This window comes from Haliotis asinina, chromosome 1 (assembly GCF_037392515.1).
Source record: "Haliotis asinina isolate JCU_RB_2024 chromosome 1, JCU_Hal_asi_v2, whole genome shotgun sequence".
NCBI classification, from domain to species: domain Eukaryota; kingdom Metazoa; phylum Mollusca; class Gastropoda; order Lepetellida; family Haliotidae; genus Haliotis; species Haliotis asinina.
The window spans coordinates 2,173,155-2,197,143 of NC_090280.1; the positions used below are offsets into that span (position 1 = coordinate 2,173,155).

The window sequence follows — 23,989 nt, forward strand, 5'->3', positions numbered from 1 at the left end:
TGTCTTCTGGCATCACACACAATACTTGTCTTCTAACGTCACACACAATACTTGTCTTCTGACGTCACACACTATACTTGTCTTCTGGCGTCAAACACAATACTTGTCTTCTGACGTCACACACAATGCTTGTCTTCTGACATCACGCACAATACTTGTCCTCTGACATCACACACAATACTTGTCTTCTGACATCACACACAATACTTGTCTACTGACATCACACACAATACGTGTCTTATGGCATCACACGTAATACCTGTCTTATGGCATCACACGTAATACCTGTCTTCTGTTATCACATTCGATACTTGTGACATCACACAAAATAACTGTCTTATGACTTTACATACAATACTTGCCCTATGACATCACACATAACACAGGGTGCATGTCTTCTGCCTGGAGATGCCATGCGAGATAAGAGATAAGTGTAATGGGGATTGGGAGAATATATGAGCTTCCGAGTTTATGTGTGTAAGTAGTCCATGAAGAGTAGCCTGGAAACGGGGAGATAATCACAGATCGTGCACACATGTGGGGACGTTAGAGCTGTATGATATACATATAACTTTGTATGAATTAATAATTTGGAAATTTGCCAGAATTGGTGTAGGGGTCGTGTGATGTGGTACTTCTTGGTATTTTTTTTTTACTTTTATCAGGTTATGTGTTTGGGGGCCTGTTGTATTCGAGAATAATGCATAATGCCGGATTATATTGTAGTGGCCAAAACATTTCCCTGCCCCTTGCTGGGATTCGAACCACGGACCTTCTGATCCGAAGTGGGGTGCCCTGTCCACATGATCAAAGAGGTTAACCCCGTCAGCAAGCTGACAAGGTAAGGATGTCACCTGTGAAATGACTTGCTACCCCTATAATGAAATTATACTTGATTACATGCTACTGTTACGGAGTGTCCGCTGATATCAACTGATGTCTAATATTATCAACGGAACAAACAAGTGGATCTCACACCCGCACCTTTTATTCTCATCGATACAAAGGGTAAATCCGAGGCCGCAAGGATTCGGACTCTGTTTTCCAGCTCCCCTACCGGTATACGACGCTCCAGACACTACCTCGTCCCAACAAGACGCTGCACAGTCCCAACAAGACACTACCCCTGTCCCATCAAGACGCTATCCCTGTCCCATCAAGACGCTATCCCTGTCCCATCAAGACGCTATCCCTGTCCCATCAAGACGCTACCTCGTCCCATCAAGACACTACCTCGTCCCAACAAGACACTACCCCAGTCCCAACAAGACGCTACCCCGTCCCATCAAGACGCTACCCCTGTCCCATCAAGACGCTACCCCGTCCCAACAAGATGCTACCTCGTCCCATCAAGGCACTACCCCCGTCCCATCAAGACGCTACCTCGTCCCATCTAGATGCCATCACGGTCCCATCAAGACGATATCCCCGTTCATCAAGACTCTACCCCGTCCCATCAAGACTCTACCCCGTCCCATCAAGACGCTACCTTCGTCCATCAAGACTCTACCTTATCCCATCAAGACCCTATCCCCGTCCATCAAGACGCTACCCCGTCTCATCAAGATGCTACCCCGTCCCATCAAGACTCTACCCCTGTCCCATCAAGACGCTACCCCCGTCCCAACAAGATGCTACCTCGTCCCATCAAGGCACTACCCCCGTACCAACAAGACACTACCCCGTCCCATCAAGACGCTATCCCTGTCCCATCAAGACGCTATCCCTGTCCCATCAAGACGCTACCTCGTCCCATCAAGACACTACCCCAGTCCCAACAAGACGCTACCCCGTCCCATCAAGACGCTACCCCCGTCCCAACAAGATGCTACCTCGTCCCATCAAGGCACTACCCCCGTCCCATCAAGACGCTACCTCGTCCCATCTAGATGCCATCACGGTCCCATCAAGACGATATCCCCGTTCATCAAGACTCTACCCCGTCCCATCAAGACTCTACCCCGTCCCATCAAGACGCTACCTTCGTCCATCAAGACTCTACCTTATCCCATCAAGACCCTATCCCCGTCCATCAAGACGCTATCCCGTCTCATCAAGATGCTACCCCGTCCCATCAAGACGCTACCCCCGTCCCATCAAGACGCTACCCCGTCCCATCAAGACGCTATCCAGGTCCCATTAAGACGCTACCCAGGTCCCATTAAGACGCTAACCCCGTCCATCAAGACGCTACCACCGTACCTCACGGTGAGTCCGTGATGGCTTAATAATCACAGGGTGGCAACGAGCACTCCAGTCAAATCTTCCTAAGGAAATACTAAACGATTGGAAAGCAACGACGGGGATACGAGAGCGTCCGGGAGATAATATATTGCCTTGCCAAGTCTCTTTAAGGTGCTGATTTTTGCATTCTATCGTAGAATATTAATTCGTATCCAGTCTGATTGTGATTATAATGTACAACGTTAGTATAGAGTGAGTGAGTGAGTGAGTGAGTTTAGTTTTACGCCGCACTCACAAATATTCCAACTATATGGCGGTGGTCTGTAAGTAATCGAGTCCGGACCAGACAATCCAGTGATGAACAACATGAGCATCGATCTGAGCAATTGGGAACCAATCCCGATCCCGTTAGTCGCCTCTTACGACAAGTACAGCCGCTTTTCATGGCAAGCATAGGTTGCTGAAGGCCTATTTTTCCCCGGACCTTCACGGATCCTTAGTATATAAAGCGATGTTGTTGATTGTATCGTAAAACGTTAGTTTATAGGGAGTGATGTTGATTGTAGCGTACAACGTTAGTATATAGAGTGATGATGATTGTATCATACAATGTCATAATATAGAGTGATGTTGATTGTATCGTACAACGTTAGTATATAGAGTGATGATGATTGTATCGTACAACGTTAGTATTGAGAGAGTGATCCTGATTGTGTCGTACAACCTTAGTATTAAGAGGGTGATGCTGATTGTGTCGTACAACGTTTGTATTAAGAGAGTGATGCTGACTGTGTCGTACAACGTTAATATTGCGAGAGTGATGTTGATTGTGGTATTTATACGATCACGCCAATCGACGCTGTCGACGTGCATGAACAGCTGATGGCAATCGTGTCGCTGATCTTTGACCTCTGACCCAGTTTGTAGAGTGGGCATGTGTGGGACAGGTGTCAGAAATGGGAGACTGTGATTTCTGTTGCATTCAAGACTTGTTCAGCGACGGAAAATACAGATGAAAATGAATTGGTGAGTATACTCCATGCTTAATCATTGACAATACAACGGGGTAGTGAATACAACCATACAGCGTGAAGGTTGGAGACAATATTACCGACTGTTGTACTCCGGACAAGTATGTCAGTACTGTTTGAATTCATGTTAATCTCACAAGCTGATATCAGATTTGGCAAATAATCGTTTATTGTGGAATAGATAGCCTTTCAAACATCTGTACCGAGTATGCATTCAGTACATCCATCCAGATCCTCCCCCTAACTGTGTATTGTGACTGTGTAACAGTCCAAGATATGCTCATCCTGCATGACTATAGCGCATCTGTACACTGTATCCATAGAGGATGTCCTCAACGTGTACTTTTGAAGTGAGTTTATTTTTATGCCCTACTCAGCAGTATTGCAGCTATATGGCGACGGTCTGTAAATTATCGAGTCTGGACCAGATAATAGAGTGAATCAAGAACATGAGCACCCATCTGCGTGATTGACAAACGTAGTCGCCTTTTATGGCAAGCATGGGTTGCTGAAGGCCTATTCTACCCCTTACCTTGAGGGGACTACTTACAGTGTATTCATCTAAGATATACGTCCAGTTTATCCACCTGGGATATAAGTACAGTATAATCCTATAGTTTATCCTTACAGTATATACGTAGTGTATTCATCCAGCATATCCTGATAATGTAATCATAACAGCAAACTCTAACAATGTATCCTTACAGGGCACTCTTAGAGTGTATCCTTACCACGTGTTTTTACATTGTACCATAACAGGTCACCCTTATAGTGTATCCTTATAGAGTAACCATCAATATCCCTCTGACAATAACAATGTATGTTTGAATATAGTATGTCCTTACAATGTATCTTTGCAGACTATTTTCACAATATATGTATGAAATATGTCCACACATTGCACGTATCATGTTGTAGCTACTGAATATCAGTCAGACTCACATTAGCTGAAATGCGAGTCTCGGTATCAAATTTCGACTGCCGGGAAACCCGGTTGGTCCATACACACCAAAGCAGCAGTTAGGAAATATCCGGTAACGCCACCGACTTGTACATGTCGTTACTGTACAAGGATGAAAACTCAGAGTTCTAGAACAGTCTCAATGTTCTATCACAGGAACAACAAACAACATTAGTGGCGATGTGATGTTGGGAAGGACATGTACGTCATAAAAAATATACCCACATCAGGTACCGCCTCCAATAACAGTATAAATCTTGCCACACACCTAAACGTATCCAAGCTGTTGTGTGCGATGCTATGTATAGGGTGTCGTGTACTGCTGTGTCCAGTTGAATGCAAATGGGTGGGGTCCGGTGTTGTGTAGGATAGAGTATGGATAGTGTGTGTGGCCCCCTGTTGTGTGGGATGCAGTATGGATAGTTTGTGTGGTCCACTCGTGTGTGCAATGGAGTATGGATAGTGTGTGTGGTCCACTGTTGTGCGGGATGGAGTATGGATAGTGTATGTGGTCCACTGTTGTGTAGGATGGAGTATGGATAGTTTGTGTGGTCCACTGTTGTGTGGGATGCAGTATGGATAGTTTGTGTGGTCCACTCTTGTGTGCAATGGAGTATGGATAGTGTGTGTGGTCCACTGTTGTGTGGGATGGAGTATGTATAGTGTGTGTGGTCCACTGTTGTGCGGGATGGAGTATGGATAGTGTGCGTGGTTCACTGTTGTGTAGGATGGAGTGTGGATAGTTTGTGTGGTCCACAGCTGTGTGGAATGGAGAATGGATAGTATGTATGGTCCACTGTTGTGTGGGATGGAGCATGGATAATGTGTCTGGTTCACTGTTGTGTGGAATGGAGTATGTATAGTGTGTGTGTTCCACTGTTGTGTTGGATGGAGTATGCATAGTATGTGTGTTTCACTCTTGTGTGCAATGGAGTATGGATAGTTTGTGTGGTTCACTGTTGTGCGGGATGGAGCACGGATAGTGTGTGTGGTCCACTGTTGTGTGGCATGATGTATGGATGGTGTGTGTAGTCCACTGTTGTGTGGAATGGTTTATGGAAAGTGTGTGGTCCACTGTTGAGTGGGATGTTGTATGTATAGTATATGTGGTCCACTGTTGTGTGGGGTGGAATATGTATAGTATGTTTGGTCCACCGTTGTGCGGAATGGAGTATGGATAGTATTGGGTGGAGTGGATATAGTGTATGGGGTCAGGTGTTATCTAGGGTAGAGCGGAGTTAGTGTGTGGGCGTCAGATGTTTTGTAGGGTGGAGAGGAGATAGTGGGTATCGTCAGGTGTTATGTAGGGTGGAACGGTGATAGTCTGTGGGCCAACTGGTGTGTAGGGTGAACAGGAGATAGTGAGCGGGATCACCTGCCGTGCAGGGGGGATTGGAAATAGTGGGTAGGGTCAGGTGTTGTGTAGGGTGGAGTGGAGATAGTGGTTGGGGTCAGATGTTGCATAGGGTAGAGCGGATATAGTGGGCTTGGGTAGATGTTGTGTAGAGTGGAATGGAGATAGTGGGTGGGGTCAGCTGTTGTGTAAAATGGAGTGGAAATTGTGTGTAGCGCCAGGTGTTGTGTAGAATTAAGAATGGATAGTGTGTGGTGTCATGTGGTGTGTAGGGTAGAGCAGAGATAGTGGATGTGGTCAGATGTTGGGTAGGGTGGAGTGGAGATAGTCGGTAGGGTCAGGTGTTGTGAAGGTTGTAGTGGAGGTAGAGTGTGGGCTAAGATGTTTTATAGGGTAGAGTGGAGATAGTATGTGGGGAGAACTGGCGTGTAGGGTGAACAGGAGATAGCGGGCGGGATCAACTGCCGTACAGGGTAAAGTGGAAATAGTGGGTAGGGTCAGGTGTTGTGTAGGGTGGAGGGGAGATAGTATGTGGGGTCAGACGTTAGATGGTTAGATGGTGTGTAGGGTGGAATGGAGATAGTGTGTGGGGTTAACTGCTGTGTAGGTTGAGGTAGAGATAGTGGGTGGGGTTAACTGTTGTGTAGGTTGAGGTAGAGATAGTGGGTGGGGTAACTGTTGTGTAGGTTGAGGTGGAGATAGTGGGTGAGAGAAGAGATAGTTGCTGCACACTCTCAAACTGATTGCTAATTGCTGATAAACAAACTAAAGTATATGCTTGGAGTATATTATATAAGGTTTAGTGAGATCTGCTCTTTTGTATGTTCTATAGTACAGTAAGTGTCAAGGGATATACGAGAACGTGAGGAGCGATGTAAGTGACCACACGCGTGACTAGGCATAGCAAACTTGGAGTTATATCCAGCAGTGTGGAGGTCAAACATGTCCTGTTGACTGAATAGGATATACAGTACGGTGAATCATGAATCATTGAATCACGAGATTGCTGGATTTAGGTGCAGCCCATGTACTATAGTTCTCCAGTACTTGAAACCCTCCCCTACCCCTTCCTCCCTCCCCTTCCACTCTCCCCCGGCCCCTCCGTCTCTCCCACACCCCAGTTCCACCCACTCCAGTGTGAGCGAGGTTTGCAACTGTTCTTGGGCAGATTTTAACAGAACACAATTCAGTGGTAAATCACTCTTCAAGTAGACTCAGTTGCGTTCGTTAAGTGGAGAGTGAGATATACAGCTCGGCCAGTCCATCTCATCGTCACCTGGTATATCGATCGGCACCTTGTAAACTTGGATATCCTCAATGTTCCACGTACAATCTTTGACAGCCAGACTACCACTTGAAATTATAGACGCCAGTACAAGTGGAGACTGAAGTGGAGATATAGTTTTTTATCCTAATTTGTGTCTCAGTCATTCACTACATCCTAGAACCGAATAGGTCGCCATGAAGGAAACACTAAGACAACGTTTCGTTAAAAGTTAAGTTTCGCAAGAACACAATTTATGCATCAGCATACACCACTCCTCATATTCAGTTGAACATTTTGACCGACCTATTATCTTTATTTCATGCTATTTCAAAAGCTGTTCCGGGAGAACGCTATTTATTCTGAAAAGAAGGATATTTCCTAACAAGAGACCCTGTAAGTTACCTTGCGATCGGAATAATGTAACTTAGTTTTCAATCTATTACAGTCTACCTGAATGTAAGATGGGTACCCGGGAGGATGTGCTAGCAATGTGAGTGTCAGGTTCACTGCGCCCATGCAGCACAGTTGTATGTTCTCAAAGGAGTTGTGCAAACATCGGAAAGTGCGATAATGTCCCATGAGCGGGGATAGTAATGTGCCTGGATATGAGAGCCATATAAGCGACTATTATCATTTCTATTACGACTACTACTCCTAGAACAGGAGAACACGTTGTGGAGTACATTCGTCCTCGACTCGCCTTTAGACAAAAATTCAATGTGAAGGATCAAACTTCAAACTAAGGAAGAGATTTTGATCCAACTTATGAACCGATGAATACCATATACTTTATACACAATTCGAATATTTCGTATTTACTGTTAGGATCAACTGGGATGCGAGTGGCAGCCGAAATGTTGCTTTCCACACGCAGTGTGAGTGTTCTGTGCGCCTACCCTAGTGCTGCCCCTTAGCTGCCCGCACTACCCGTTTTGTGAGGAATCATGGTTCATTCTGACAAACAATCTCATACCTCACAGGCCTTCTTCGATGCGTAGTGGATAAAAGCGCAACGTTTCTAAGTAAAGCTGGTAAGTTCGAAACCAGGCATCGGTACAATATTTTGAAAGTTTTCAATAATGTGATATTTTACGACTGTATTCTGTATTTGCAAGACATGTTTGTATTAATCCTCGAAACAAGCAACATAATTGTTGACAATTCCGGGATTACTTGGAGAATGTCAGTGACGCTGCCTGTCGAGGTTTGTTTGGTAAAAGGAGAACCGGGCGAGACAATAGAGTGACGTCATTGGAGGGATACAAATATTTAGTCCAGCTTGCTATGACACACAAGTGTTTCTACTTAATGGTTCCCTGTATTGTTCAAGTCCCATGCAGATTGATTATTTCTTTATTCATCATCGAATGACGATTACACCTTATCGTCCATTCCTTGCACGACTCGTGTCGGAATGACATGATTGAAGTTGAGTAGATGAAGAATGAGGACCTCGATTTATGGATATACAACTTCAGTTGGTGCGAGGTTTCGACATGGTGATTTGCTTGACAACGACATTAGTATGTATGTCGCAACGTCGCACTCACTGAGTAAAAGAAGTTGTGTATCCATAAATCATAGTCCTCACTCTTGTGTTGGAATGAGGATGATTCTTGTCTGTGACTGTGAAATGTCCACCACAGGGACTGGGCTACCCGAAGTAAGACACAAGGTATTTCCAGAACTGATTTTCGAAAATAAATGTCAAAACGTGCCGGTGTACACCTAGATGTACGTTTACTACAGTCGAGGACGCTAGTGTCGCAGGCACCCGGTATACGGGGTTTAACAGGTAGTATAGACATGTTTGTATTTTCCCTGAGTTGAATTAAGAGTTGAGGCAGTGTTCACAGTAATGTCAGTCTAAATGAAATAATATCAGCGTATTATCCTGATGATCAGGACACTCGTGTACAGCCCAGTATACTAAGGTCAGAGGTTTTGTAATGCAAATTGTAATGCTATGCGATGGGCTGACATAACATCGCCTTACGGCACCTGTAACGCTGAGGTTACTTTGTCAGCAAACACGTAACTCAACATCTGGCCTGAAACCTGTTCTCCCCTTCGCACTGGTCTAACAAACAAATGACGACCGGTAGGTGGGAAGTGGCTAAGTTGGTGGCTCAATGGAAACGTGTCCGCTTGAATGACGAAACCAGACCCAGATCGGTGCAAGTTTCACGAGGTCACATAAGCCTTGATTTCAAACGGATTAGCTTTGGGAAAAATAAAATGTGATCACAATACTTCTCATAGTGGGAAATCCAGTGGTCATCTTGTTCCGTTCTGCTAACATGAACAAGCACAGCTGTCCTAATACACACCCTCCAGATCTGGAATAATCCCATTGTTTCCCAATATTGTAAATATTCATGTTCATATTTCCAACGCAAGTGTACTTGGAAACGATAAAGCAATTTCAACACACATTAACAGACTCCACGACAAGACGATTAAGACTTCCAGGGCCGGTTGTTACACATTATTAACAGTCTCCACGGCAAGACGATTAGGTCTTGTAGGGCCGGTTGTTACACATTATTAACAGACTCCATGGCAAGACGATTAGGTCTTGTAGGGCTGGTTGTTACACGTTATTAACAGACTCCACGGCAAGACGATTAGGTCTTGTAGGGCCGGATGTTACACATTATTAACAGACTCCACGGCAAGACGATTAGGTCTTGTAGGGCCGGTTGTTACACATTATTAACAGACTCCATGGCAAGACGATTAGGTCTTGTAGGGCCGGTTGTTACACATTATTAACAGACTCCATGGCAAGACGATTAGGTCTTGTAGGGCCGGTTGTTACACATTATTAACAGACTCCACGGCAAGACGATTAGGTCTTATAGGGCCGGTTGTTACACATTATTAACAGACTCCACGGCAAGACGATTAGGTCTTGTAGGGCCGGTTGTTACACATTATTAACAGACTCCACGGCAAGACGATTAGATCTTGTAGGGCCGGTTGTTACACATTATTAACAGACTCCACGGCAAGACGATTAGATCTTGTAGGGCCGGTTGTTACACATTATTAACAGACTCCATGGCAAGACGATTAGGTCTTGTAGGGCCGGTTGTTACACATTATTAACAGTCTCCATGGCAAGACGATTAGGTCTTGTAGGGCCGGTTCTTACACATCAGAACCAGCACTACATGCCGCCCAGCCCCGGGGAACAAAGCGTCCCCATATATAGTACTTCTATCGTTTCTATTGTCACAATGACGATGACGACGACGATAACGTGTATTCTTTGTAAATAGATTTTTACTTTCCATTTCTAAAATTAATGTGGAGGTCGAAAATACAGCTTTGCTTAACAATAGTAATTGTTCGCATATATATGGCTGTCATATCCAGGCACATTGCCTGCTTACGACATTACCTTACTATCCCCGATCATACGACACTATCGTACTTCCTCATACGTTTTCAACTCCCTGGGCGACATACAGTCAGGCTGTAATCACTTTGCCAACATATCCTCACGGGGACACATTGTACAGCTGGCTGAACTGAGACAATGTAGAACTAAGTATCTTGTCAAGGATATTGCACAAACGTGCCCACCTGGAGACCAGAGCCTCAACTGGGCATCAAACCCCGGTCTTCAGCGTGTTAGGCAGAAGCCTTACCATTGCACTATTGCGCTCCAAAATAGTTATGATAGACACAAGTGAACGTGTTGTTATCACTGTTGCCGGTTGTTTATGTTGTTTTGTTTTATAGTGCTTTGAGGTTGTGTATCATTTAAACAGTTTTGGGATCACCCTGTGGACAGGATGTAGACTACACGTCACGTCTAGTCGTTGATGCTGAAGTCAAGCAGTCATCCAAGGTCACTTGATAGATCGAGCACCTGCATCTGACAGCTGCATATAATCAGCGTCATAAATATAGGGTTATCATGATGAGAAGATTGTCAAACATGAACACAAGCCAACTGGTTGGAGGAAAGTTAAATACATCGACAACTGCGAGACTGAAAGTACAGAGAAAGGCCACCTTACATCTGAAGAAGCCGACACAGTAACGGTCCGAATGGGGTGATAAGTTCTAAATCCTAAGGAGGCGCACCTTGGAAGTTGATTGCTACGACTGTTAAATACATGTATTTGATATCACCTGTGTGTTATCTTGTGGTACCGGAGTGATCCTTAACGATGAGTCTACTTATACTGGACTGGGGCCAGCCTGTAGTGATTCATTCTCCTAAATCTGGATCGTGATGTGTGCTAAGTGAGCTTGCATGTTCTTCCTGATTGTATAGAACGCAATGCAGTGACTCCGCCCGACATTTTGCTTGCTGCACATTGTGTCAATACGTATGTATCTCCACAGAGTAATGTCTCTTGTAGAAACGAGGATAACATCAGCGTCAGTGTCGCCGACCGTCAGAGACGGGGCCCGCCTTACTTCTGACACCAGTTCTGGAGCCCGTTTCACAAAAGCCTCCTAAATGTCGGAGGTCGTAACCCATACCACCTTGTTTACGACCCTCTTCTGACCTCCTTTACGACCCTCTTCTGACCTCCTTTACGACCCTCTTCTGACCTCCTTTACAACTGTTTCCCAAACAAAGAGGAAATTTTGACAATTACTTATGGATACAATACATATATTTGCATTGCATCCATTTTTAATTTCCTCTTTCCTGCTGCAGTACTCTTTCCATGCATAACTGTATTGACCCATTCAAAGCAATAAATAACTATTTGGATGTCGGAAATTGTTCATAAAGTGCTACATACTGTAAAATCGGATTTTTTGTTTGTTTACAGTTCAATCTAGCGCAGTCTTTGTTTTCATACCCAGTATGATTCGTTTCATTCTATCTAGACTGTTGGCATTGGTGGCAAAGGCCAGATGTAATATAATGTTAACACGTACGGGGAATTCGGTGATGCATACCGGGCTTCGCAAAACGAGATTTTGTAAACACTATCCAATATGGCGGAAAGCGCACTTAGGGGTATATTTGTGGATTTATTTTCGAAAGCATCCCAGCCGATATTAGGTTCATCGACAGCGTTTCAGATTTATCATTGGTTATATCATGAAAAACTGATATCAATGATCGGTAGCATGTTATGTTTTAAATTAAACAACCATAGTAATTATCCAATTATCACATTTGCAATCATACTGTCCACTTAATAAGGCTGTGAATCATGATTTCATATTGTGTCCAAAATGGTGGGTCTCTAACGTTGTGCACAGATAGAAAACAACATGCCTGGGAAATCTGTGTCTCGACATCATGCCAAGATCATCCAGAGTCTCGAGCACGTTGGACCTGTCTCTAAATTTCTCAGACCTTATTGTTAGCGTGTTTTAATCACTTGCTGTACCATAGTCGTTGACGCCATCTTTGTACTAGTAGTGTTTACGACCCCCTACAGCATTTACGACAGGTCAGTCGGGGTCCTAAATTTGGGGCTGTTTACGGCAGAGGTGGTCTACGACCGGCTTTAGGAGGTCGGGCCTGGTTACAAATTACTAGAACACCAAATATGACTTTACTAAACTGGACGAAGTGTACAACCATGTTTTGCTGCCCCAGTTTGGGGATGCTAAGATTGAAATTTGCTATTCCTGTAAGAATTATCGGTAGACAGTCATGAGACCATTTGACACAGTAAGAAACGTTGTTTGTCACCGGAAGTACTGAGTGCTGTGAGCTACTTACGATACCAATAGTAATGAAGACATTGATTGTAAGTTGGCCTCTGTGACAGTTCTCCAGCCTGGCCTGACGGGGCCTACTGATCGTCACACACAATGCCGGGATTCCGGTAATTTGAGGTCTGATGCAATAATTGGATGTATAGACAAGATACTTCCACAATACCCTTGAAGACAGAAGAGTCTTTCCACTTTCCACAATGTGTATTGTTCTCAACCCCAGTGCAGATGGATATATTGATATATAAAAATATATCGAAAATAGCCAACCACCACCCCTTAATGACTCTACAGGTATAAGGTATATCATTAATAAGTAATGTGTACAGCGTTGCAACATATCACAATATAAATGCAGTAACCTTGAGCATACCTCAACCACTTCCATCACCTCATCAATCACACAAAGAGCAGAAACTGCCACACCAGTGATATACCCAGGTATACAATAAACATTTACAGAAGAAACCGAGATATAATTAATAGGCCTCTAACAAACCTCACTCACTCACTCAGATTTATAACCTCGGGTGGAAGGATGACACCAGCACGCACCGTGTCTGTATGCTGGCCAATGGGTCAGAGGCAGATAACACGGAGCACGAACCTCTGAGTGAATGCTGCAGAATCATGGTCATACCTACATCTGATCCACCACGTGACGTGATGACGGGACGAGTCAGCTCAACCTACATGCTTCTGCAATAATATCACATATTGAAACGTCCATTTATTATTTATCATATATAATGGCATCAAATATTGTTGCACGAAAAGGCTGCTTATATTAGTGTAATTATATGAAACGTTGTTGCATTAACACGTCTGTTTTTGCAAATATAATAATATCAAATATACTTGCATAAACACGTTTGCCTCTATATGCATGATAATATTTAACACGGTTGCATTAACATGTCTGTTTCTATTATTATACTAAACTTATTATTGAATTAATTAGTATCATAGAGCATGTGACATTGAGGAGACATGAAGCGATGACCCAAGTATCCACAACAGAATAGAATAGAAGGCCAGAAACCATGAGTTGAAATTGACATACACACACAAACACACGCACACACACACACGCACACACACAACAACAACAACAACAACAACAACAACAACAACAAAACAAGAAAGAAAGCTTAAGAAATTTAAAACCTTGATACACTTGCTATCACACTCAAAATGATAAGTGGTATGATTCAAGTGAAATATTAGTTAGCCGCCGCATTGCCTGGTAGTGAAGGTGAGCTATATAGCTCCTACTACTCTGGTATATTTATGTTCATTAGCAGGTACGCATGACCAGCATCACGTGATAATACCGAGCAGTTGTCAAGGGCAGCTGTGACCGATGACCTTGTTAGTGTGGAGTCTAATTGACTGAAGAACTGATCCTATTATGAAAGTATTCATGAATATTTGTGTTGGTACAGCGTAGATATATGCATGATCACTTGGATGCACCAGCTGCGCCGCAATTACATCTTTATTTTCAATGAATACGTTACCTGCCTCGAACGAGTCGCAAGTCGTACTGAACTGATAGTGTTCTCTGATCACTGAGATCTCTTTGCTACGGGATATACTTACAGTTGTTTCCGACCTCGGATAGAAGGAAGTATCAGATGAACTACAGGCAACGATCGGAAGATTATGCTGCATAGGCGTGCTTGCTTAACGTGAAGGTAGAAGCTGTTGATAACACAGCTGTTGGTTATTATGTAACACCACTCCACCCACATAATCCTGTGCATCTCCAACCATCACTCTCGATGTCTCCCTACATCTCCTAAACTAACTTCATATGTGTCTCCCTACGCCTCTTTGAATTTCTGCATGTGTGCAACACTGACTGTATTCGTGTGTGTCTCTCTACGTCTCTTGAATGTCTGCATGTGAGCAATCCTGACTGTATTCATGTGTGTCTCCGAACATCGCTCTGACTGTATCCATGTCTGTCTCCGAACATCCCTCTGACTGCATCCATGTGTGTTTCATCACTCCACCTGACTTAATGTATGTCTCGCATTTACTGTCCGTGTATGTTTGCCTGTGCTATCCTGAATATCTGCATATGTGTCTATCTACGTCAACCTGACCGTCTTCATTGTGTCTCCCTATGTCACCCTGACTGTCTTCGTGTGATTCTCCATACGTCACCCTAACTGCCTTCACGTGTGTATCCCTGATCATGACTTATGCTGATTGTTTTCATGCCCTACGTCACCCTGGTTGTCCTCAAGTGTGAACGCACTATGTCACCCTGTATCTCTCCGACCGCCGACCAAGTCCGTATTGCCATGCATCTAACGCCCAGTTTCTGACGTGCAACTAATGGGATCCCAATCTTTCGACTCTAGAGAAACGTTGGCAAAACCCACTCAAACCCATCCATTCGTTCTGCAAATGACGTTAGTGCCAAATCCGGTTTTGCACGTGCAGTCGATCACATATCAAGTTTTCTTCATTTGCACGTGTTTGCATTGGCCTCAAGAATTGAAAACTTATAGACCACAGTTCTGAATGCTTCCATCATCAAATGTGCAACGTGAACCTGCCGTTGGCATGTTGCAAGCGGGAAGATCAGTTCTTGACGTCGCAAGAGCAATGGGGGTGCAGCCGTCGTACTGTGTATGACTTGCGAGGTCGTCTACAACAAATTGGCACCACTTCTGATCGCCCAAGGTGGGGTCGTCCACGTGTGACGCCACGAGCAGAAGACCGTCAAATCGTCCTACGTCACCTACGTGACAGATTACTGCCGGCTACACGAAATGTAGATGTTTAGAGGTAGACTGTCCTAACAGACCATTCAAAATCGGTTGCGGGCTGCCATTCTCCATTTTCGACATCCGTATAGTGATTTGACATTCTGTATACCCATGTTTTGGAACGGCGGTGTAGCCTAACGGAACTGATTGTGGCACTGTCAGTGTATCGAGTACATCACACAGATCTCGGGAATGAAATAATAACAATTTAACCATCTTACCATCTCTTGTTCTTTTATAGCGCCCTGAAAACAGAATGTAAAGTTTGTTTTTTGACTCAGTATATAAACCGACATAGTAAAACTACTACATGTAAACACTGATAACATATTTATTGTGAAAGTCAACGTTTCGACATAGATTCTTATGTCATTGTCACAATAAAAGAAGTTGTATATTTATAACAATCGCCAGCATTAGTCATCAGCTCAAGTGCCAAAATGTCCATGACAGAAGTTATAATACATGTGATCCGGATTTGCTAATTACCTGTTGACCGTAATCAGGCCGCACACGTGCCCTAGCCATCACAATAGCATCAGATGTGAAACACTTGAGTAGAGACAACAGGGTGTCGATATTAAGTACCTGATAGTGTAAACTGATGTGACTGTTCTCCCGACGATTACAAGCTCTTGATACTGCCACGGTTAGACGATGACTTGTACGTGTGTGAGCCGCCTCAGGGAGATGGCTACGTATCAGTCACTGAACATTGTCTTGTTGCAGACTTTGACCACATCTACGGACAGGCACATGTCAAGGCCAGCGATAGCGTGATACTGCATGTACACCTGTCATATATCAGCGTAGTGTCGGTGTAGCAGGTGCCGGTCGTACGTGGAGCTACACGTAGCTGAATGATCGGGACAAGATCACAGACTCATCTGCCAACTCCTGCCTCTGCAACTGATGTATATTCACTTGTGACTGTGAACACGTGGCTGGGAAGGCCCAGCTTTAATCCCTGGAGTAGGGCGCTGGCATCGGTGGCCGATTGTATCAAATTTAAACATTCCTGTTGATACTAGGAAGAGACGTATTGTTGTAATATGTTTACATTCTTCTCATAACGGTCCAAACTGCACGACTGCAAGGCAAATAAGGTATGTACACAATGCATTGAGTGAATGGGTGAGTTGGGTACAGCTGTATGGTGTATGGCAAAACGTTTGCCTTAGACGAACATTGGGTGCTCAGAGGCTTGGGCAGCTGGACCAACGTTCGACCCTTAATTGTGTAATATGATGAATATAGCGTATTTACAGCTGTATACAACAAATCGTGTGTGGCAGCTTTAGCATCCTTTAAGTAAACTGCATGGCTGGTCTGCAAAACGACAGCGAACCTCTGATCCAATTCCGAGACACCCGGCGGCCATATTGACAGTACCATTACTCAGCAAGTTTGTGTTGTGATTTGTAATGCTCCCCTGACCTTGACCTTTCACAAAACTTCTGTTGACGGCCTTGTTATCCCCTACTGACATCAGACCTCTGAATATATTATCGCCCTCATTAGCTGCGGATTAATTTTTGAACTTGCAACAGTCAAATCGTGAAATAGGCCAACCGTCTATACGCTATAGGCTATACGCTTCGTGACAGCAGGAAAGGTTGAATAATAGCGTTAATTTATGTTAGTTTGAAACGAGTTCCATATGAATTTGAGTTAGAGAGCATGGCTGGAAATGAGAGCATACCCTGTCCACGGCCGATACCTATGTCAAATCTATCGGATTCAAATGGAATGTCTATAACAATGTTAGTGTCACGTGAACACTCTGATTATATCCCGTTGGTCAGTTGTGGACGTCACGACCTGTGTGAGGGGATATTAGCTGGACGAAATACAATTCTCTCTACAAATTGCGAAATGTCTATCTGAACGATTACGTATCTGATAGAAACGTTACGGTTTCGGAACAGTAATCAGAAACATAGGACGATATCATTCACCTTACCCATGTTTTTGCACCTGACCAATCAGGACAAGGAACCCAGTTGTGTCTTCCCCGTGCTGACTCAGCTGTTTTTGCCTTGTTACAGTATAATCATAACGGGGGATTTGGACTCTGTGTTTTCTCGACACGAACAAACCCTGTAACCACAAGACTTCCCAGATCAAAAGTAAATTCATTCATCACACAAAAATCAAAGCCAGTAGCAACAAGTCTCTCGGTGTCAGTTTGTCGTATTGATGACCATCTCATCATCATCACAGATGGCGACTGCGGAGCGTGCTGAAGGGGAGCATGCTGAAGGGGAGCATGCCAAGCCCCACGAGCTCCCCACACCTCGCCCACCCGACGGGGGTTGGGGTTGGGTCGTCACCTTGTCCTCGTTCATGATCAGCGTTCTCGTGGACGGCGTGTGTTTCAGCCAGGGCATCTTCTTCAACATCTTCATGAACCACTTCAACTCCAACAAGGCAACCACTTCATGGATCGGCTCCGTCCTGAACGGCTCCTATCTCATCATCGGTGTGTTTGACCCTCTTCATCATCAAATTCGTTAACAATGTAGCGATATGGCACATTGTACGTCTTTTGCAAGTGATGTAATGATATCATCGCATATTTTAGAACTGAATCGCCCAAGAATCCATAATATTTAAGAACAGTTGGAATTCACTTGTCTGATAAACTGGAAAGTTCATGAATAATATTTTTTTCGCAGTCACTTGCCTTAATGAAAAGCATTGTGTCATATTACAAACTAGTTTTTCTTTCCCCAATGACCCCCAAAACACCTACTAAACTATCAAATATATAATTTCTTCAAGGGCCGTTTGTCAGCATGCTTGTCAACAAGTACGGCTGTCGCCAGATCGCCATCACGGGTGCTGTAGTGTCGTCGGTGGCCCTGTTTGTGTCGACCTTCTCACCCAACATTGCTCTCCACACCTTCCTGTATGGATGCTTGGGAGGTAAGTAGGTCCCTGGTATTTACATTGATGTCTCTGACAATATTCATTACGTATTAACATTTTAGACTGGCTATCAGAGGCTACTGGTGTTAAATGTGTGTTTCCTGCAGATACTCTGTTCGCAGTTCCCAAGTATTACTGGTCAACTGCTGTGTTTCAGGGATAGGGTTCGGTTTCATGTATCTGCCGGCTATAGTCATGGTGGGCTACTACTTTGACAAGCGACGCGCCCTGGCCACAGGGATTGCTTGCTGCGGGTCCGGCATAGGCGCCTTCGTGTTTGCCCCACTCTCCGAGTTCCTCCTGGGAGAATACAACTGGCAGGGCACCACGTGGATCATGTCAGGTCTCGTGCTCAACGGCGCCATCTTCAGTATGTTCTATCGCCCACTTCCGGCTGCAGCGTGCGACCACAGTGACAATTCCGACATGCAGCTAGCAGAGTTGGGAGACAGCAAACCAATATATTCCAAAAGCAGAAAAGACAGTGAACCAATTGTTAGATGCCGTTCTTACGACATGAACTTGAATAAACCTGTAAATGGCCAAGTTTCGGTGATTAAAGGTGAAAGTGATATAGCCAGACTCGCTCATAGTCATGGAGCAATACCTCAGGGCCATAGTCATGGCCACAAACAATCCTATCTGCAACCTCTGGAGAGGAAGGATATATTCTATAGTGGAAGTATCAGGAATCTGAAGGAGTTTAGTCAGGCAGGGTCTGAGAGAGAGTATACGCGGTCGATGTTCGCCTCCCACCAGTCTCTGCAACCGGCGAGTGGAAACAAGGATGAGGAGGAGAGTCTATCACGTTGTACACGTGCTGCACGGGGACTATTGTCTGTATTCGACTTCTCACTTCTGAAAAGTCCAACATTTTTACTGTATGGGATTTCATGCTTTCTTTGCATGATGGGTAAGTATCACGTTTACTGTATTTCATCCACGATATAAACGCTTTCATCAAAAACCGTTCCCTGTGTCATCACAGCCCGTTCCGTGTGATTAGAGCCAATCCCTTGTCATCAGACATTCATTCCATGTCATCAGAAGTCATCCCCTGTCACAACCTGTCGGACACAACCTGTCGAACACCTTAGCCAGCGAAGTATATGTGTATTTATTTATGATGCTGTTTTAACTGATGCATTCCTGTAAAGTGGGTTTTATTCTGAAATTGGACATTTAAGTCTTTTCACAGGCATAGAAGTGTTCACGTTATCGCCAATGCAAAAAGAACACTTAAAGCGACGGAGTTCAGTGCCTTAGCATATGCAAGTAATTGCATCACAGCATCACAACATTTTAACTTTCACATAAGTGTGATATTCGGGCCCTTTGTAAGGAATACATTGTCAGCATATCTTGACTTAGTGAAAGCTACACGAGGGGGCTCGTGGTTACTGGTGATCAACGTTTCAGAAATCCACTTGTCTTATAACTGTGTTTTACGCCGTTCTCAGCAATATTACAGCTATATGGCGGCGGTCTGTACATGATCGAGTCTGAACCAAGAAATCCAGTGATCAACAGCAAGAGCATCGATCTGCGCAATTGGGAACAGATGAAGTCTCAATCAAGTCAGCGAGGCTGGCCACCCGATCCCGTTAGTCGCCTCTTACGGCAAGCAGAGTCGCCTTTTATAACAAGGCCTATTCTACCCGGGACCTTCAGGGGTCTCATGGATTATAACCCCTATATCATCTGATCATGGCAGAATCTAAATTCCTGACATGGCGGCTATAGAAGGTCATTTGGTTTTAAAATACACGATATGCTGTCAAGAAATTCTCCAAATGTAAAATTAATATAATACAATGTGTCATGACCAAATGATGTAGGAGTTATAATCCACGACCTTTCAGATTATAAGACAAGTCTATTTATAAGAGTTAATACTTGTAAATCTACTTGGAAATTTTACAACATTTGGAACTCACTCTCTACCAGGATCGACTTCCATCGCGTATATCGGGGAATGGTAGTTGATGACGACTACTTTCCGGTTGAGCGTGGACAGTACTTATCCACGGTGGATGAGAAAATATAAATATAAAAAATATGCAGAAAAGAGTGGGGGCGGGGTTACAGCGTGGGATTTGGACAGCCCACTGACTGACTTCTGGTGTGCTGAAGAAACAAAAATTTACTTTTGGAATAATGTCTCGTGAATAATAATTCTAGTGAAGTTACTAGGAAACCTAGCCCAATAGAATAGTGACTCACTTATCTCCCCTTGTAGGCTTCTTCGTGCCCTTCACCTACATCCCGCCTTTGGCCCTGGGCATGGATATTTCGCTGAAAGACGCAGCATTTCTCGTCTCCATCATCGGCATCACCAACACCGTGGGCAGGATCGTCGTGGGCTTCGTATCCGATCAGTCATGGGCTGACTGCCTTCTGATCAACAACATAGCACTGATCGCCGCCGGCGTTGCCACTATACTGGTTCCTTTCTATGGCAGCTACGGGCTGCTGTCGGCTTATGTGGCCATCTTTGGTCTTGGGATAGGTAACACAACATCCACTGCATACTGTAGTAAAAGCATAGCCAATTATAAGTGAAATTAATGATGCTACATAACACGAACATTTGAGTTTTAAAGATTTGTGAACGACCTTCTCAGCTGATTCGAAAGTAAGATATGACTTGCGTGTTACATAAAGGACCTTGACTTATCACTTACCGACAACAGTCAGTGATAATGGACAGTTCTAACTCATGTACGTCATAGGGTAAGTTCCACATCGATGGTGGAATGGAAACCAGAGCCTTCATATGATTTGCAAAACTGACTATGACAGAGAGAATACTTCCACAACCGATACACAAATGTGTTGGCTGATGCTGGTCGATGTGTTTTTTGTGTTTAGCGGTGTTCGTGTCGCTGCGGTCAATCATCATGGTGGAACTGATGGGACTGGAGAGGCTGACCAGTGCCTTCGGACTGGTCATCATGTTCCAGGGCATGTCGTCCTATATCGGGGCGCCTATAGCAGGTGCGTGGTATGTCAAGGGTGCGAGGTGGTGCCATTATGTTCCAGAGAATGTCATCCTATATAGAGGCACTTGTAGCAGGTGCATTGTATGTGGTCACCATCAGCGTATGATCAGTAGGATATGAGATAATGATGCGTCTCACGTCAGTCTGGGAGATGACCAATGTAACTTGTTTCAAACACAGGTTGACATCACAAGGGTGTCTACACTGTCACTGACGGGGGCTTAACACGAGGTAAAAAGTAAAGTGCGTCAAGTGGGCAACACAGGAAGATCGTTTTTTAACAAAGTATGACATGGACTTACTACCTCTTTATTATTGACAACACGACGACAGAATATGATTTACAAACAAAGTATATAGTACGCACCTCAGGGGATGATGGGATTAGGGATTGAGATGTACAAAGGGTTTAAGTGATATGTATACTTTCATTGTCCTCCACTGCGGAGAGAGGTTACATCAGAAATGCAATGGAAATTATAAGCTTACATCTGAAACAGAGACTCTTGTTTTCATCTTACTACTGGAGGACACGTCTTGTGTACGTACCCCACAACGGTAAGAGTGAATTGTGATGTATCACTTTCATTTAATGTAAAGGTAGGATTGCAGGACAATAGATGTAGAGGCAAAGCGCCATCAGACACTGAAGTCAGTTGGTTCAACATTGGAAAGTTCACACCACAGATCATTCCGCGTGTGAGACATGTATTTACATGACGTATGATGTGAGACCCAGGATCTGAGAAGAAGCTACCCCAGTGTTCGCACAGATGCTCCTTAGACTTTAACTCTTTGTAAACGGCGACAGTTTTCATAAAATACCCCATATGATGCCTAAGGAATGGAATTTCTGCACGGCTACCTAACCTGGATGAACTGATAATGGAGAGGGAATGTGCTTAAATTCTATCAGATATGAATCGTTATGGATCTGCTCAGTCCAAGACGTGACGTTGCCAGCTGCCTGCCGACGGCCAGTAGTTTTCTGCGGTGTAGCACACCTTCAAGTGGTACAATACCACGTTTACCCAACATGCATCAGTACGAGTTGGTGTCGGTAATAAATGTACCACCCCACTTCTAAACGCCCATCAAGCTTGTGACACAGGGTTTTGTAAGGCAATATACAGTCAGTGGCGGGGAGCTGGTGCGATGTGAAAGTAAAGTGTGTAACCAGAGCCATACAATAGGTTCGTTTCAGAACAAATTCATTAATGATAGGTGTAACCCGTATATGTCTATATACGTATTTCAATCCAAGTCACATACCTAGGAAATGTGACATCTAAGCCTTAGTGTGGGAGCTGGGATCTTCGGATGCAATTCAAACTGATATTTTGCGATTGCTAGTCAAAATCCAGCTCAGTATTTATACCGCTGATTTATGGTATTTCTTGTCTACTGCGCCGTCAGCACAGACTATACACACCACACACACTGAAACTATGGCACATGCAAACTTGCAATGTTTTACTAGACACTTTCACGTAGTGGCCATAATGAACAGACGTTTATTCGTCTTAAACAGGCATGTGCCGCATCCTTTAACCATTTGACACCTTGACCTTGACTCATCCCGTGCACAAAGGAGTTATCGGTCCTAGTTGCGTAGATCGCTGCTCATGCTGTTGATCATTACTTTGTCTTGTCCAGATTCGATTACTCCAGAAAGACGCAGTATAGCTGAAATATTGCTGAGTGCAGCTTTAACAACCAACCAATCAATATTTAATACCCGTTTCTGGTTGGACGATTTTACGGCCAAGTCATTTGACCTCAGTGGTCAATTACTGTGAGGTTTGTAGTTGTTCTAGACAGTATGTGTAATGCTGTTACTATTTCCTCCCCCACCAGGTGCTATCGCCGACACATTCGGTAGTTACAACGCAGCGTTCTACATGTCAGGGGCTACGTTAGCCATGGCGGGCGTTATCTGTATACCGCTGAGAAGGGTGGCTGCCTGGGAGAGGGCTCGGGATAACAAACACGCTGCAGCGGAGTCTCAAGCAATGCTGGACAATCCCTGACGGGCTGGGGACAGAAGAGAGTTTGCGTTAGAATATAATACAAAAGAAAACATATACTTCACAACTGATTTTGACAAATTCTCAAGTCCCGTGTATGCTGAGAGTATAAAAGTATATACATACACAGATGACCATCGCTTCTCTTTATTTCATTATTTATCTATATAGCTTTTCTATATCCAAGGAGATCATATTGTATGCCGTGGGAAAAGTGTCTTTGTACGCGACGGAGAGTATGCGACCCGTGAAGGTCCGGGGTAGAATAGGTCTTCAGCAACCCATGCTTGCCATAAAATTCGACTCTGCATCTCGTAAGAGGCGACTAATGGGATCAGGTGGTCAACCTCGCTGACTTGGTTGATACATATCTCGGTTCCCAATTGCGCAGATCGATGCTCATGTTGTTGATCACTGGATTAGCTGGTCCAGACTCGATTATTTACAAACCGCCAACATACAGCTGGAGCTTAAAACTAAACTCACTCACTCAGAGCGTATGCTTGATCCAGTCTCAGTAAAATTTAGTCTCAGTACTTTTCGCTTCACTCCACTACTGAGTCTAACAAAACCTTTTGAGAGGTCGCGTCAGGTAAACTTTGAGATTGACCAATCAGAGCACAGCTTTCCAAATTGCGAAAGTCGACATTCGCACATACCGTTTGAGCCTTGTATCTCGAAAAATGGTTCGTACCCGAACGATTCCGAATGGTCTTTAGCGTACGATCGCTTCCGGTTGATGC

General features: G+C 44.2%; 2 protein-coding genes across 3 annotated transcripts; both read left to right on the forward strand.

Moving 5' to 3' along the window:
* The first annotated feature begins 936 nt into the window (after positions 1-936).
* Positions 937-2,220, forward strand: LOC137281346 (uncharacterized). Its single transcript, XM_067812932.1, has one exon. It carries the CDS (start codon positions 937-939, stop codon positions 2,218-2,220), a length of 1,284 nt encoding a protein of 427 aa, XP_067669033.1.
* Positions 2,221-3,075: 855 nt separating this feature from the next.
* On the forward strand, positions 3,076-23,375 carry LOC137286267 (monocarboxylate transporter 12-like). 2 transcript variants are annotated; one of them, XM_067818036.1, is made up of 8 exons: positions 3,076-3,210; positions 16,016-16,392; positions 17,510-17,768; positions 18,071-18,214; positions 18,375-19,130; positions 20,457-20,726; positions 21,089-21,214; positions 23,077-23,375. In XM_067818036.1, the coding sequence occupies exons 3-8, from the start codon at positions 17,510-17,512 to the stop codon at positions 23,247-23,249; spliced, it is 1,728 nt and encodes a 575-aa protein (XP_067674137.1). In that variant the 5' UTR covers positions 3,076-3,210; positions 16,016-16,392; the 3' UTR covers positions 23,250-23,375. The 2 variants fall into 2 exon arrangements, with proteins under 2 accessions (XP_067674137.1, XP_067674127.1); XM_067818026.1 differs by lacking the exon at positions 3,076-3,210 and adding an exon at positions 13,843-14,200.
* Positions 23,376-23,989: the final 614 nt, after the last annotated feature.